Raw genomic sequence first — 16,146 nt, 5'->3', positions numbered from 1 at the left:
TTCTGAATATGAATTATTACAACCAAACTATAGATTAAGGGTCGTGCACTTTACAGGGATCAGTTTGAAGCACGTTTTAGTGCATCACTCCGTTCTTGAACTTAAATCAAGGTATAATCTGTGTGTCTGTCATCAAAGACAGCGGAACATTATGAAAATTAGAAACATTCTGTCTTTACAGGATGCTGAAAAACTAGTTCATGCTTTTGTTAATCTAGATTAGATTACTGTAACTCCTTATTATCAGGATGTTCTAACAAGTCTGTTAGAATCCTTCAGTTAATTCAAAATGCTGCAGCACGAGTTCTGACAGGAACTAGAAAGAGAGACCATATAACTCCAGTGTTAGCTTCTCTACACTGGCTCCACCCACAGTTTAGAATTCAATTTAAAATCCTCCTCCTCACGTACAAAGCACTTAATGGTCACGCCCCTTCATACCTGAAAGACCTAGTCTTACCCTATCACCCTAATAGACCACTTAGGTCACAAAATACAGGTTTACTTGTGGTTCCCAGAGTCTGTAAGAGTAGAATGGGAGGCAGAGCCTTTAGTTACCAGGCTCCTCTCCTGTGGAACCAGCTTCCAATGATAGTTCGGGAGGCGGAGCCTCTCTCTGTATTTAAAGTTAAACTTAAAACTTTCCTTTTTGATAAAGCTTATAGTTAGAGCTGGTTCAGGGAAACCTAAACCATCTCTTAGTTATGCTGCTATAGAACTAAACTGCTGGGGGATTTTCCGGTGGTACACGCACATTCACTCTCTCACACTCAGCATTTGATTATGACTTTTTATATGTCATTAACCTTGTCTCTTTCTCTCCCTAGTTTGTGTCCTTCCTTCCTTCCCTCTCTCTCTCTCTCTGTATTCTCATCATGCAGGTTGAAGGATCAAGATCCAGTTTCCGAGGCTACGCTCATCGTCACCATTATTATTATTTTGTAAATTAAAAAGTCGATATCAGTAACTGTATAAACTTGTAACCTGATACAGTTGTTGTGTATCTGCTGCTGGTCTCCCTCTCTCTCTTCTGTCTCTCCCTCTTGTCCTTTCTCTCCCCCCATTTTCTCTCCCCCACCTCTCCACTATCCCCCATTTTTCCTTTCACCCCAACCGGTCGAGGCAGATGACCGCACATCTCTGAGCCTGGTTCTGTCAGAGATTTCTTCCTGTTAAGAGGGAGTTTTTTCTCTCCACTGATGCCTAGTGCTTGCTCATTGTGTGAACTGTTGGGGGTCTCTGCTCTCTTTGATGTTGTCTATGTACAGTGCCTTGAGATAATGTATGTTATGATTTGGCGCTATACAAATAAAATTGAATTGAATTGAATTGAAAGTGTTTCACTGATAGAGAGGCAGGTGGTTGTCTTTTCTAACATAATTTAAACAAACAAAGAGGGGAGGACATTATATTTCAACACGTTGTATACTATATAACTGTAAATGTTGACACTGGAGACATCTGCTCAGCAACAAATTGAAGACCTGTTCATCAGAGCATAAGGAGACAGAAGAACATAATGGTACAATCCATTGCTTCTAGGGGTTTGTGGTGTCATGCCACAGCGCGGCTGCCTGGAAAACTGATCAGTGATGTAGGTGTAGCAGCGGATGCTGGCTCGTGTGCACACGCACGGCTGAGTAATACACCGCTGCTCCCTCCGTTGTCCACATGTGCCATGTAAGTGAACACACAGTCATAGACCAGTGATATTAACTGAGAAAGTGGAGGTTTAAACTAACATGGTAATGTTATGGTAACTAACAGTAGTTTCCATTTTTACTACAAATACTTTGTTACTGTACTTCAGAACAAAATTCATGTATCACTACTTTACTCTATATTTCTAGCAACTTTTACTTTTCCACTGTTTTTTCACCCCACCACTGAGCTATACCATTACTCTATCCTAACTCCTCCCTTTTTTTCCAATACTTTTATTTTTACTTCTAAAACGTGGACATTTTATATCAGAAAATTACTTTTGATGAAGTACAGTAAATGGGATATACTTTAAGACTTAAGTAATGTTATAAAAAGTGACTTTAACTTCTACCAAAGTCATTTTGTGGTAAGATACTTGTACTTTTAGGTACTTTATACAAGACTATACCCAAATGGGCTGTGAATTCAACACAAGCGGTGAAAGTTAAATGAAGAACTAGTTCATTTTAGGGCTGAGATTTGAAATATAGTAAGGGCCAGGTTCAGGTTAGGTATTGACTAGTTATGGTTAAGGTTAGGGATAATGGGTTGTCCAAATAAATGGAAGTAAGTGCTTTTTTTTACTTCAACTGATTTTTAAGGAGCAAATCATAAAGAAGTTTAAGTGTTAATGACTGTGGAGAATAAGGATACTCTCAACAACAGCTCTGCATTATCTCATACTCCACATAGATTGTGTCAGTGATTGTAATCTTGTCATTTTAAAGTTGGGTAAGGTTGTGGTAACTTTGGTTTAGGAGTGAATTGTGAGTGGACTTCATTAACTGAAGGAAGTGGACTACCCCTCTCTCTGTTAATGATTCATTCACAGAAAGAGACTCAGGAGCTTAAACCGTTGCCCAGTAAATTCATTCAGCACCCAGGATATTTTGGGGAAAGGCTTTACAAACATCTGTACATACCTGCTGTTGGACTGCGTGAATTATTTTTGACACACATGCAAGAACCAAGTGGTAAGTTTGATCCTGTGTCATTGTTGTCCGTGTTTGAATAGTTTTATTTTTGTATTATTATCTATTTAGTATTATTATGTATTTTCTTTAATCAGCTTTTCATAAAACAATGAAAACAATTAAATTAAAGTCGATTTTGTACGGCTTTGAACTCCACTTGTTTTGGTAATGGTTAATGGGGGGCATTAGGAACTTCATTATCGGAGCTCTGCCGCAGCATTTTTCCAACAGTATTAGCCAGATGCTGTGAGGCTGCTATGGTGACTGTTCACTGGTCACAGCGTGAGACTGAGCATTTGCAGGAAAGAGGGTTATTAGAGTGTGACTTCACTCTCGGCTCATGAAAATCCTGTGTCTATTTTGGTTCAGGTGGACATTTCAAGCGACATGACCACGCTGTTACTGAGGTGCTAAAACATTCAAATTCATCTAATTTTAGAAACATTATAATAGAAGTCAACTCTCTAAAGACTTGGATAATTGCATAGCCCTTAGAGTGACAGCCTTAGGTCATGTTGGCCTCAAACACCATTCTTCTCCCCATCTTGTTGTGGTTGATACATGGGAATGAGTTCAGAGATTTCAATGACTAAGATGCTAGTGTGTCTACAGTGCATGAACTGTATTTATAGATAAGAAAATTAAAAGCATTTTAATGTTGGAAACTCACTGTATGTATTTTTTTGGGAATGAATTGTGATGATGAGATGGAGGCCATTTTGATAACTTTTCAACAAAGGCATACTTTCTTTGCTTGTTTTTCCAACAGGAAATAATATTGTCAGCGTAAACATGAATGGCACAAAGGTACACAGGTGGCGGATTTGTAGGACAAGATTATACTGAGAATACCTTCCCTCTGGGCGATTGTGGAGAAATAATCCTATTGTTCCACAAGAACAACCAATAAAGATGAAACTAGTTCTGTATTATCTGATACTCTTGGGGTCCAGTTATGTGATTTCTTCATATGGGCCCCATCAAAGAGCACAGATGACTGGTGATATTTTACTCGGAGGTCTTTTCCCAATGCACTTTGGTGTCTCATCCAAAGACCAAGACCTTGCAGCTCGGCCAGAATCCACACAGTGTACCAGGTAATACCTGTAGTTGTGATTGGTCTATGTATTTTTTCAACTCTTCTAAATGTAATGTTGCTCTTGCAGGTTTAATTTCCGTGGTTTCCGTTGGCTCCAGGCCATGATTTTTGCAATTGATGAGATTAACAACAGCAGCACTGTCCTGCCCAACATCACTCTGGGCTACAGGATTTTTGACACATGCAACACTGTGTCAAAGGCACTCGAGGCAACCCTTAGCTTTGTGGCCCAAAACAAGATTGACTCCCTGAATTTAGATGAATTTTGTAACTGCACTGATCACATCCCATCAACCATTGCAGTAGTAGGAGCAGCTGGATCGGCAGTCTCTACAGCGGTTGCAAATCTACTGGGTCTTTTTTACATTCCTCAGGTGAGTAAATGAACAGTAATTTTGTTTAACATTAACATTAATACACCTGATTTGTGGCCTTAAAGGCGATTAGAGGCATCTAATGGTGAGACTAAAGGGTGCAGCAAATGAATGACTACTCTGCTCCACCCCACCCATTCCCAAGTGCATCAGGGAAACTACGGCAGCCTTCACATACCAGAAAGGATGTAAAGACTTTCACATCTTTCTCCAGTCTTTAACTTTTATGTGGGCAAAGCTGTAGATAAGATAGTGGGGTGAAATAATCTTATGCCGCTTTTCCACTACATGGACTCGGCACGGCACGGCACGGCTTGACTCTACATGGTTTGGTTGGTTTTCCATTACACTACAGTAGCTCTTCAACATGGACGGGGTCATCATGTTGTAGTCACGGCTGCGTGAAACTGCCGTGACTTCATTTTGTAGGCGACGCACACAAACTAGTGACATGTAAAGCAGGTGTTTTTGATATACTGAACCATTAGAATCATGTAAAGCAGGTGTTTTTGATATACTGAACCATTAGAATCAGTAACTTCAAAAGATTTCTTCAGCACTTCCTGCATGACTGGAGCGCAGTCACTGAACTGAAATACAGCGGCGGGGGCTGTGATGCGGCTTGCAGTCCACTGACAATCAGGTACTATCACTAATGGAAAGCAAAAAAAAAACATGCCGTGCCATGGCAAGACGAGTCGAGTATGAAGTGGAAAAGCCAAGTCATTAGAAGCGATTGTACACTTATACAAACATAATTATTGGTAGTACATTCAATTCGTATAAATAAAACCTTTTAATAAAAAACACAATGGACCTTTAAATCAAAGCAAAGTAATTTAAACCACAAAATCCTCCTTACAAGCCTAACAATCTAACTGAAATCTTCCCTGTTGCAGATCAGCTATGCATCTTCTAGCCGTTTACTGAGCAACAAGAATCAGTACAAGTCCTTCATGAGGACCATTCCTTCAGATGAGTACCAGGCCACAGCTATGGCAGATATCATTGAATACTTTGAATGGAACTGGGTCATTGCTGTGGCCTCAGATGATGACTATGGACGCCCAGGGATTGAAAAGTTTGAGAAGGAAATGGAAGAGCGAGACATCTGCATTCACCTAAATGAACTTATCTCACAGTACACTGAATATCATGAAATCCAAGCTCTAGTTGACAGGATCGAGAACTCCACAGCTAAAGTAATTGTTGTGTTTGCCAGCGGACCAGATATTGAGCCTTTAATCAAAGAGATGGTGAGGAGAAACATCACCGATCGCACCTGGTTGGCCAGTGAAGCATGGGCAAGCTCCTCCCTTGTTGCTAAGCCAGAGTATCTTGATGTTGTAGCTGGAACTATTGGCTTTGCACTTAAGGCAGGGCACATTCTTGGCTTTAGAGAGTTCTTACAACAGGTCCAACCAAAGAAAAACAGTCATAATGAATTTGTCAGGGAGTTTTGGGAAGAAACCTTCAACTGTTATCTGGAGGACAGCCCAAGGCTGCAAGAAGGTGGCACTAGTTTCAGGCCTCTGTGCACAGGGGAGGAAGACATCACAAGTGTTGAGACTCCATACCTGGACTATACACACCTGCGTATCTCCTATAATGTGTATGTTGCAGTGTATTCCATTGCACAGGCCCTGCAGGACATACTCACCTGCACACCTGGACATGGCCTTTTTGCCAACAATTCCTGTGCAGATATAAAGAAAATGGAAGCATGGCAGGTAATGCATTGCATTTTCCCATAACCATGGCAGCGAAATAACAATTTCTTTACGTGTGAATCATCCAAATGTGTGTATCGGCATTACAGGTCCTGAAGCAGCTCAGACATCTGAACTACACTAACAGCATGGGGATAAATATCAACTTTGATGAGAATGCAGACTTGGCAGCAAACTACACGATCATAAACTGGCAGAGATCGGCTGAAGATGGCTCTGTGTTGTTTGAGGAGGTTGGATTCTACAATATGCATGCTAAGAGAGGAGCGAAATTGTTCATTGACAAAACAAAGATTCTGTGGAATGGGTACAGCCCAGAGGTCAGTGCAGCAGCTTTGTGGCTTTTTTTCCCTCATTGGTGCATTCCTGTGTTTCCTGTCCCTGAGTCTGATGTTCTTCTCCTGGCATGAGTCCATGCATTGTCATATTTGTGGACAATAAATAGGTTTTAAGGTCATTCTTTCCTTGAGCTGTCATGACCCCTGGATTTTCCATGTCACTTGTAGTTGAACATTTATTCACCTTACGTTTTTTGTTCTGTTTCTGGTTTCCTGTGTTCCTTGCTTCCTACCTGTGTGATCAATTACTGTGATAATGTTGCATTGTACAGGTGCCATTTTCTAACTGCAGTGAGGACTGTGAACCTGGCACGAGAAAGGGGATCATCGATAGCATGCCCACATGCTGCTTTGAATGCACCGAGTGCTCAGATGGAGAGTACAGTAATCACAAAGGTAGCAGGAAGTGAAACAACAAACTGTCTCCATCAAAGTTACACCTTGCTACAACTATAGTTTTAACACACTTCTTTCTTATTTCTACAGATGCCAGTGTTTGCACCAAGTGTCCAAATAATTCCTGGTCCAATGGGAATCACACATTCTGCTTTCTGAAAGAAATTGAGTTTCTCTCCTGGACTGAACCTTTTGGAATAGCTTTGGCCATATGTGCAGTACTGGGTGTGGCCTTGACAGGCTTTGTAATGGCAGTCTTTGTCAGATTTCGCAACACACCAATAGTGAAGGCCACAAATCGAGAACTTTCCTATGTCCTCCTGTTTTCACTTATCTGTTGCTTCTCCAGCTCGCTCATCTTCATCGGCGAGCCACAGGACTGGACGTGTCGTTTGCGCCAACCTGCCTTTGGGATAAGTTTTGTTCTCTGTATCTCTTGCATCCTTGTGAAAACTAACAGAGTACTTTTGGTATTTGAAGCCAAGATCCCTACAAGTCTTCATCGTAAATGGTGGGGGTTAAACCTGCAGTTTCTGTTAGTGTTTCTCTGCACATTTGTCCAAGTCATGATATGTGTGGTCTGGCTTTACAATGCCCCACCCTCTAGTTACAGGAATTATGACATTGATGAAATCATTTTTATCACTTGCAACGAGGGCTCTGTAATGGCTCTTGGGTTTCTTATTGGTTACACATGCATCCTGGCAGCAATATGTTTTTTCTTTGCCTTTAAATCACGGAAACTTCCAGAAAACTTCACAGAAGCTAAGTTCATTACTTTTAGTATGCTTATATTCTTTATTGTTTGGATCTCTTTTATTCCGGCTTACTTTAGCACCTACGGCAAGTTTGTTTCAGCAGTGGAGGTCATTGCTATACTGGCATCCAGTTTTGGGATGCTGGCCTGTATCTTCTTCAACAAGGTCTATATCATCCTTTTCAAACCATCCCGTAACACCACAGAGGAGGTGAGATGCAGCACTGCAGCCCATGCTTTCAAAGTGGCTGCAAAGGCTACACTAAAACATAGCACAGCTTCAAGAAAAAAGTCCGGCAGCATTGATGGGTCTTCTGCCTCGACCCCATCCTCATCCAGCAGCCTGAAGACTAACGGCAATGACTCCACTTCACGAAAACATCAGCCAAGGGTGAGCTTTGGCAGTGGAACGGTTACTTTGTCTTTGAGTTTTGAAGAGTCAAGAAGGAGTTCTTTAATGTAATAGCATACTATATGTCTGGATGTGTCATATTTTAACATCACCAGTCCATTAATAATGTGTTTTGTGTGCATGTGTTTTTCTTTTTTTTTTTTTACATGTAAGCCTTTTCAAACTAACTTTTTCTGACATTTTGAAATATTGTGTTTTGACGTTTGAAAACATCACTCCACTTCTGTACTTTACCTGAATTTGTTAGTCAATGATGTGTATGAAGCCTGCTAAAACAATAAAACATTTTGTAAAATTAAATGAATTATCATAATAATCACATCTCACGTTTTGTTGTTTTTTGGATATGAACTGATTCAGTTTTTAGAGCATTTTGGTGTAAGGCTTTCACAGAAAACTCTGCTTGCTTTTCACAGGCCTTTGCCAACAGCAAATAGCACAGGTCTATCTCACAAGTAAATGTCATTCTCACTATAGGCCTACACCACACTCACTCATTATGTATTTACAATAGAGCTAAAGGAATAGTTTGGAGGGAAGGCACAGTTTCTCTGCCTGACTGTCAACTGTGAACACAAAGTTGTAAATATTTTTCAGACTCCTGCTCTATTGAACAATTACATAATATTCACGACATGAAAGGGGACATGGTACAAAATAATATTTTACAGGCCTTTATTAATCATCATATTTATCAGTTTCCATTTTATGGAAAATGGCATACCAGATGTTATAGGTCAAGTGTTTGGCTTGGCAAAGTTTATATTTATGGCTCTAAACCCCAACAACCAGAGGAATTTTACCAGAGGCCCTTTTCCACGTGTTTCCATCACTTCTCCAAAAGATAATATCTCAGTATATTATGTACATTAAAAAAGTAGGTAAAAAGGCATTAGATGACTGCTGCACCTCCACATTGCATAACAAGAGGATGATATGCTGACGCCTGAGGCAGACTGGAGCAGCTGGACAACACACTGGAAGACCTTTATCCTCAGAGCCCATGGAAGTCAGCAGAGAGACCAGCATGTTGTCCATGTCTGATGAATAAAGTATGCAATGAGACAACATTTTGGATGAAGTGTCCAAGAAACATCGTGTGGTGGTGATGAAAATATAACATACTGTATAACACAGAATGCGTGTAACACTGACACGGACTAAATGATACTGAATGAAAGAGTCATGTTAGTGGTGACTTTTTTTTTCGAAACAAGAGTATTTAGTTCTATTATTTTGAAAACCACCTACCAGAAGTACGTGCAATCATACGTGTAATGCATCGTGGTTCAACCAGGTGAACTGGTAAAGCCACGTAAAAGAACGGTGGTTGCTCTTTGGCATGGATTTAGTAGTTCAGATTGTCATGGACTTGTGAAACACTTCTCCTGAAATGTGTTTCTGTTTCTTCATGTGAACGCTTTTAGTTTGAAATGCATCCAGCGGAAGTGTGTGAGTGCCAACTGTTTTATAAGGGACGATTGTAAACTGGGTTAATGTTTGCTCATAGCAAAGGTAAAGAAACCACACTCCAGAATAAAGAAAAAGACATTATAACGGCCCTGCCTACTGTTGACTAACGATTAGTGCTGAAAACTGTGTTTGACTCTGACTCAATAGACTGGGAAAGCGCATATTGAACTCTTCTGTAGCAGTTAAAACAACTCATCTCCTCATCTCCGTTCGCTTGCCAGCAACCCGCTAGAATAACTACACGAGGATCTACAAACTAACGGTGAGTTCGCGGTACAGTGACATGTTGTGCAGAGAAATAAGAAGTATAAAAAAGACGAGTTCTCGGCAGGAAAGTACCGTCCTGTTAAATGGAACAGCTGCTAGTACCACGGCGGTGCTCAGAGCTAGCCTACGCTAGCATGCCCTCGTCCACACACAGGATGATGGAGACGTAGAAAACAAACCGTATAGACATAAACATTTTTAACGTTGCTGTTAAATAACTTTTACTGCTTGATTTGTTGACTAGTTCGTATATGCTGCGTGTTTGATAGCTGAAGTACGTGTAGCTGCTGTTACACTACCATTGCTTGACATGGGACGGTGTGTACATTACATTATCAATTGTTTTGTGTGTGTTTTATCACTGTGTGCAATATTATTACACGACGCACTATTGGTACTCTTGGTATTGTGATATACAGAAAAGCAGTTGACAGCTGCTGGTTTCAACTTTCCCATGTATTCCTATTTGCAGGCTGATGACTGATTTGTTGAAAATTTGACAAATCAATCTATAGTGACACATGAATGTTGTTATTGAACCTGTTTAACTTAAACCAACCAAGAACAGCTGTCTCATATGAGTTAAATGTCGACAAGCGCGGATATACAGACGTCTATACAGGTTAACAATGCAGGTCGTTTGTTTGGTGGCGTATAAAAACACAGGTGTATAGTTACTGAGTATAAGCTGATTTTGTAAGAGAATACAGAGAAGATAAACACCTTTGTCCACTTTCTTCTGTTGTTTGCTGGGTAAGGTAACCTCTCACCTGTTGTTTGATATGCCTTGTAACCCTTTACAACTATAACCTGTCCCGTCAGTGTGTAGTGTTGCCCAATAAGACGTGGAAGGCTATGGTGTTAACACCGTTCTCTCTCAATCCATTAACAGATCTCAGATGACTGCGTCTCTTCAGATTGGACTATGAAGATTCAGCGATGGAATCATGGCAATAAATGTTCAGTACTGCAGATATAATATCAACGACTGACTTCGCAAACCAGCTGAATGGACACTTTCATTGTCTCTCTTTAAACTAGTCAATCAGCTATGGCCTTCTTTTTTCACTTGAAGAGGATTTTACACAAGTATTTTCTACCACTCTTTCTCTTGCTCTCACTGCTGGTATGGTTTACAGCTTTTTCGGGTGGAAAGTTGAAATCTTTTCACATTAGTTTAGCTCCAACACAAACTCTTTACAAAGGTGACAGTCTAAAGGATGAACTCAACATCTTGGTAAAAGCATCAAATCGCATTGACACTCCAAAGCCAAAAGAGGAATGCCCGCAGGAGTCACCATTGCTTCGTAAGTACATGCCGTCATGCAGGTTACATGAAGCGTAATAATCGTGTGCTTTGTTATTTTGATGTTTAATTTGTTCTGTTTGTTTAAGTTATCCCATCACACTCACTTCGTGACAGCATAGTCAGTAGTGCAAGAGTAGATCATGAATGTATGCTATTTATGTGAATCATTTAGCACCACAGCAGAGGTTAGCTCTGCAAAACTGATGCTGCTAATGTATAATGAAAGAGGTGCAAAAAGCTATTAATGTTTCTGCTAAGGTGCAAAAGAAGTATTTCCTAAAAGTAAAAATGTCTTAAATTGTCCGTTTCAAATTTGATTTGATTGTTTTGCATTGCTTGTGACCGTTGACAGTTACAGATCAAATATGTGATCAGAGAGTGCTTCACCACATGTGTTTACACTTGGTATTGACATGCGCCTCCAGTGTCCACATCAAGATTGACCCTCGCACGCAACACCTCCCCCTCTGTGCGCTACAACAGCGACAACAGCAGCAATGTTCGCCACGTTATTGTATGGACTCCTCTTTGCTTTTTCGAAGCAGGGGAATTCAGTTTTGTCAGACACTATCTGATTGCAGTCCGATCACAGAAAACCATTTGTGGTGTGAAGGGCAGAGCCGACTAGCACCTGAGACTTAAATTTGATAACTCTCTTTCTGTAGGCGGTGCTGTGAAGCTGACCTTTGAACCCTCCCTGACACTGAAGGATGTGGAGGAAGAGAACAAAGAAGTGACTGAAGGACAGTATGAGCCTTTAGACTGTACATCGAGGCAGAGCGTGGCGATCCTCATTCCTCATCGCAACCGAGAGAGACACCTCCTCTACATCCTGCACCACCTGCACCCCTTCCTGCAGAGGCAGCAGTTACATTACAGCATTTATATTATCCAACAGGTATTGTTTTACACCAAACCGAGACTTAATATCACACAATATTATATTCTGAAATATTGTCAGACCACTGCACTTGTGAGTGGTCATGTGAGAGGAAGGTGTTTGGGCTCTATTCTCTATTCATTTGTTTATAATAATAGGACAAGGTATAGACGATGTTCTTTAGGAAAGGTAAACTTAAATGACTTCTGTTGTGATCTGGCGTTATAAAATTAAATACGAGGCGCCTCCTAATTTAACGGTATGGGAAACACTACTGTAACTGGACAATGGCGGACTGATTCTATTATTTTTTGTTTTTGTTTCAGGCTGGTGATGAAACTTTTAACCGTGCCAAGTTATTGAATGTTGGGTATTTGGAGGCACTGAAGGACTATGACTGGGATTGCTTTATCTTCCATGATGTGGACCTTGTTCCTGAAAATGATCACAATTTATACGTCTGTGACGAGCAGCCCAAACACTTGGTGGTTGGTCGAAATGCCACAGGATATAAGTGAGTATATGACCAAAAAAAAAGTCAATCAATGGTTGTTGAAGACACCGCATAAGGTTTCATTTTCACATTAAGAACTGTTGTTTTTCTTTTTTATTCATTGTTCAACTCAAAGGCTTCGCTACAAAGGCTACTTTGGGGGAGTCACAGCTTTGACTAAAGACCAGTTTTATCAAGTGAATGGATTCTCTAACGCTTACTGGGGTTGGGGAGGGGAGGATGATGACCTTCGCATCAGGTGAGACAGAAAACAGTGTTGGTGATGGTGCATTTTCTGTGTTGTTACATATATGATATATATGATATATTTGGATCTGCTGTCTAATGTAGGGTTGAGCTGCAGAAAATGAAGATAGTGAGGCCGCCATCTGATGTTGCTCGATATACCATGGTGTTTCATAATCGGGACAGTGGCAATGAAATTAACAAGTACAGGTCAGTAAATGGAGTGTTGTGGGTAATGTGTCCTGCATTTTTCAGCATATTGCAGATCAAACAGGACTGGGTGACATGGTTGGGGACATCATTTTGATAAACAGGTTTAAAATCAGCATCGATGGTTACATGAATAACATGTCAGGTACTTAAATTAAAGTTGATGATTCTGGTGGGATTCCTGTAGAATGATGCTGGGGAATAGCTCTGCAGACATTAGTCTTAATATACTGTTAATACCCATTTATATATATGTGTGTGTGTGTGTGTGTGTGTGTCTGTGTGTCTGTGTGTGTGTGTGTGTGTGTGCGCATGTATGTGTGTGTATGCATGTATGTATGTATGTATGTGTGTATATATATATATATATATATATATATATATATGTGTGTATGTATATATATATATATATATATGCATGTGTATGTATATATATGTATGTGTGTGTATATATATATGTGTATGTATGTATATATATATATGTATGTATATATATATATATATATCTATATATATATATATATATATATATCTATATCTCTCTCTATATATATATATATATACACACACACACATATTTGAGTTCTAAATTTCTGTCTTCGTGTCTTGCATGTTGGAATGAAAATAAAGCACCTTGAATCCTTGAATGCTGTAAATTTAGTCTCTTAAATCCACCTATTTTTCTTCCTCAGGATGGAGTTGCTGAGAAAAACACAGCACGTATGGAGAAAAGACGGAATTAACAGTTGCTCATATAAAACTTTGTCAATACAAAGACTGCCTCTCTATGTGAACGTTACTGTGGACATTGGTAAGCCATAGATCTGAGATTTCCAAATAATTCATATCTAAGGAATAAATATTAGATTTTAAACTGAATGCCAGGCCTATGTGGGCAGAAAATTCACTCCATTCAAGCTCACAAAATGCTCGTTGATGTAACTGGTTTGCATATTTAAATAGTGAGAGCCACAGTCAATTGCACATCATTTCACATTATTTCAAATGAAGCTGCTTCCATTCCGTCACATTACTGCTGTGTTTTCATTATGGTACGGTTCAGTTTGGTACACTTTGGTAAAGCCCTGCGTTTGGACTGAGAACAGTAACGTTGTTTGTTATCCAGCTGTTCTTTTTTTCCTGCTCGGTTTGTTGCTGTTTACTCAACAAGATGTCAAGCTTTATACGAGAGCAAACTGAAGACAGTCTTGCTCCACCCTGATCACACTGGAGCATTTTAATCTAGTACCCCAAGGGAAGGGTGCTATTGGTACTATTCCTAATAGAAACACAAATAAATACATACCATACTGTTCCAAACCAAACCGCTTGGTGAAAACACTGCTAAAGCGTCCTGAAGAACTATTTTTTTTCCATCATGGAATGATCAACTTGGGTAACGTTAAAAATATATATATATACAGAATCCTGGTTTTAATGATATATTGCCAGATGAAAGTTTGATTAATTTATGCCTTTGCCTTATTATTTGCCTGTATGATATATTGCAGCTTTAAAAGGTCTGGTAAGGGGCTATTGCAGGGTCTTTGCACACACAACTGCTAAAAAGAGATTGATATGGTCGCAACATGGATTGGTTGTACTGTGGCAGTTGAGAGTTGCAAAGTCTCTGAATGTAAGGTTTGATTTAAAGCTGCATGGATGTTTCAAGGCACTTAGATGGTTTATTACTGTCTCTGTTGAGATGTTTTATTGAAATTAGCGTGTCCATGACAAAACATAATATATGATTAGTTGAAAAGTGAACACTGGGCCAATTCACAAGAATGAGGTGCATTAAAGCTGCAACTTTTCACCCCTAGATGGCAGAACCCAGTCGCAGAGCAATAGCCTATTACAGTACACACAAACAACAACCCAATGAAAGCAATGAAAATACAAGTTAATATAAAACAAATGATTATTATTATTTTTTTTAAATGAGGTGTCGCAGTGTAGGTTGCAATTTAAAGGGCACATGATTATGGCAGGCCATGTTTATTTAGTGTTGTTGCGCTTTCTGCTATAAAGCAAAATTCCACAACTGCTGCCAGTGAAAGCACTCCATCATCTGGTGAAAGTACATGTGTATTATTTATACATTTGTTGTTATTTTACATGCCTGTCGGATCAGTTGGAGGCAGGCAGTGCTTCCTTTCCCACATGAAAATACATTTCTATCTATAACATCTATTTCAATATGTCAATAGGTCAAACTTATTTCTGATGCATCTGATTTTAAACCACTGGCTGCTTCACAGAATTTGGGAACCTTGATCATCTTTTGGATAAACAAAGTGTTTTTGTGCGTCATAATAAGATGATTTCATATATCGCATGTCTTGTTTTAGATGATGATCCTTACATGCTTGATTTCTAGGCAAACATTAATGGGTGGTGGGCTTTTATATATCACCTAAACATTTGAAATTATAGAGTTTTATCATGTGAAGAAATGTCCGTACACACTTGCTTTAATCATTGCGCTCTGTGTGCTTGATACCTAAGATAAGATTTAATGCATTTTCAAGGAGTGTAGCTTGTTGAATGTTACACCTACACCTTTTAAATGCTGATTCTTTCATAACTGAGCAATACTTCTATTACGAACAAACATGTTTACAGTTCACCAGAGCCACCTTTTATACTTTCAGCTACAGCTTTGCTGTAACTTGTTACATTGTCTGTCAGTGAGTGCTTTGTTATTCACTTTATTTGCTGTCCATGAATCTGCTGGATGAAGTAGTCATGAATTATGAATGTCTTCGTTTTCACAGACCAGAAAACATGTTTATCGTGTTGTTTGTGGTCTGACGGTCTCCAAATTTCACAGTCATTTTCCACCGTTTCACTCATGTTTTCTACTCTTCATGTGAATTGCATTGAAAGTGCACACGTTACACTACAGCGTCTACGGTTGCTGCCCAGAAAACGTGATAGTGTAGCATCAAATATTTCACCGCCTTTTTTTTTTTCATTTGAATTTGTAATTTACTATATATGACTGTGTCATATGTAGCATATGACTACTACATTGAAAGGGGTGCCATATACTTTTATCTAAATTATCAATTAGAGGGTTGATCATGAATATTTCTATGTTGATTTTGAATGACATGTTATGTTTGTTTTGAAGGGTGAATGAAAAAAGATTTTACAATTACACTGGTATGTCTTTTTGTGTCATTATTTTGTGTGTGAGTGGAAACAGTTACCATTGTTTGATTTTATTTGGTCAGAAATGCCCCTGAATATCACTTAGTCACTTTTTCACTGACTCGAATAAAAACAGACACAATGTCGGCGCACAACAAAAATGAAAGTATGTTCATATGTGAGGGAAGCGCGTTTGTTCATGTTTCAGAGTATCTGTAATGCACATGCTATATTTGTGTGACTGATTATAGGAACATGAGGAGAGGAAAAAACATACTCTACAATATGCTTATTGCACATCAATTTGAATTCCACTTTTTTCATCTTG

At 39.4% G+C, this 16,146-nt stretch overlaps 2 protein-coding genes across 3 annotated transcripts; both read left to right on the top strand.

Annotated features, from left to right (window-relative positions):
* Window positions 1-2,593: 2,593 nt before the first annotated feature.
* casr (calcium-sensing receptor) lies at window positions 2,594-7,931 on the top strand. Its single transcript, XM_044042719.1, has 7 exons — window positions 2,594-2,678; window positions 3,448-3,775; window positions 3,845-4,151; window positions 5,051-5,881; window positions 5,971-6,201; window positions 6,492-6,615; window positions 6,706-7,931. Exons 2-7 carry the CDS (start codon window positions 3,591-3,593, stop codon window positions 7,833-7,835), a joined length of 2,808 nt encoding a protein of 935 aa, XP_043898654.1. The 5' UTR covers window positions 2,594-2,678; window positions 3,448-3,590; the 3' UTR covers window positions 7,836-7,931.
* Window positions 7,932-9,196: 1,265 nt separating this feature from the next.
* Window positions 9,197-15,827, top strand: b4galt4 (UDP-Gal:betaGlcNAc beta 1,4- galactosyltransferase, polypeptide 4). 2 transcript variants are annotated; one of them, XM_044043055.1, is made up of 8 exons: window positions 9,197-9,299; window positions 9,405-9,519; window positions 10,417-10,831; window positions 11,499-11,731; window positions 12,040-12,227; window positions 12,343-12,465; window positions 12,558-12,662; window positions 13,355-15,827. In XM_044043055.1, exons 3-8 carry the CDS (start codon window positions 10,576-10,578, stop codon window positions 13,482-13,484), a joined length of 1,035 nt encoding a protein of 344 aa, XP_043898990.1. In that variant the 5' UTR covers window positions 9,197-9,299; window positions 9,405-9,519; window positions 10,417-10,575; the 3' UTR covers window positions 13,485-15,827. The 2 variants fall into 2 exon arrangements, with proteins under 2 accessions (XP_043898990.1, XP_043898989.1); XM_044043054.1 differs by having other exon boundaries at window positions 9,197-9,519.
* Window positions 15,828-16,146: the final 319 nt, after the last annotated feature.

This window comes from Solea senegalensis, linkage group LG13, assembly GCF_019176455.1.
Source record: "Solea senegalensis isolate Sse05_10M linkage group LG13, IFAPA_SoseM_1, whole genome shotgun sequence".
NCBI lineage: Eukaryota > Metazoa > Chordata > Actinopteri > Pleuronectiformes > Soleidae > Solea > Solea senegalensis.
This window is presented reverse-complemented; position numbering and strand designations above follow the sequence as displayed.

Excerpts from the sequence above, each read along its gene's own strand:
- casr (XM_044042719.1), top strand. The coding sequence starts at position 3,591 with ATGAAACTAGTTCTGTATTATCTGATACTCTTGGGGTCCAGTTATGTG. Across the intron at positions 3,776-3,844 it reads GAATCCACACAGTGTACCAG|GTTTAATTTCCGTGGTTTCC; the intron begins GTAATACCTGTA and ends TTGCTCTTGCAG. Across the intron at positions 5,882-5,970 it reads AGAAAATGGAAGCATGGCAG|GTCCTGAAGCAGCTCAGACA; the intron begins GTAATGCATTGC and ends TCGGCATTACAG.
- b4galt4 (XM_044043055.1), top strand. The coding sequence starts at position 10,576 with ATGGCCTTCTTTTTTCACTTGAAGAGGATTTTACACAAGTATTTTCTA. Across the intron at positions 12,228-12,342 it reads CGAAATGCCACAGGATATAA|GCTTCGCTACAAAGGCTACT; the intron begins GTGAGTATATGA and ends TTCAACTCAAAG. Across the intron at positions 12,466-12,557 it reads GATGATGACCTTCGCATCAG|GGTTGAGCTGCAGAAAATGA; the intron begins GTGAGACAGAAA and ends TGTCTAATGTAG.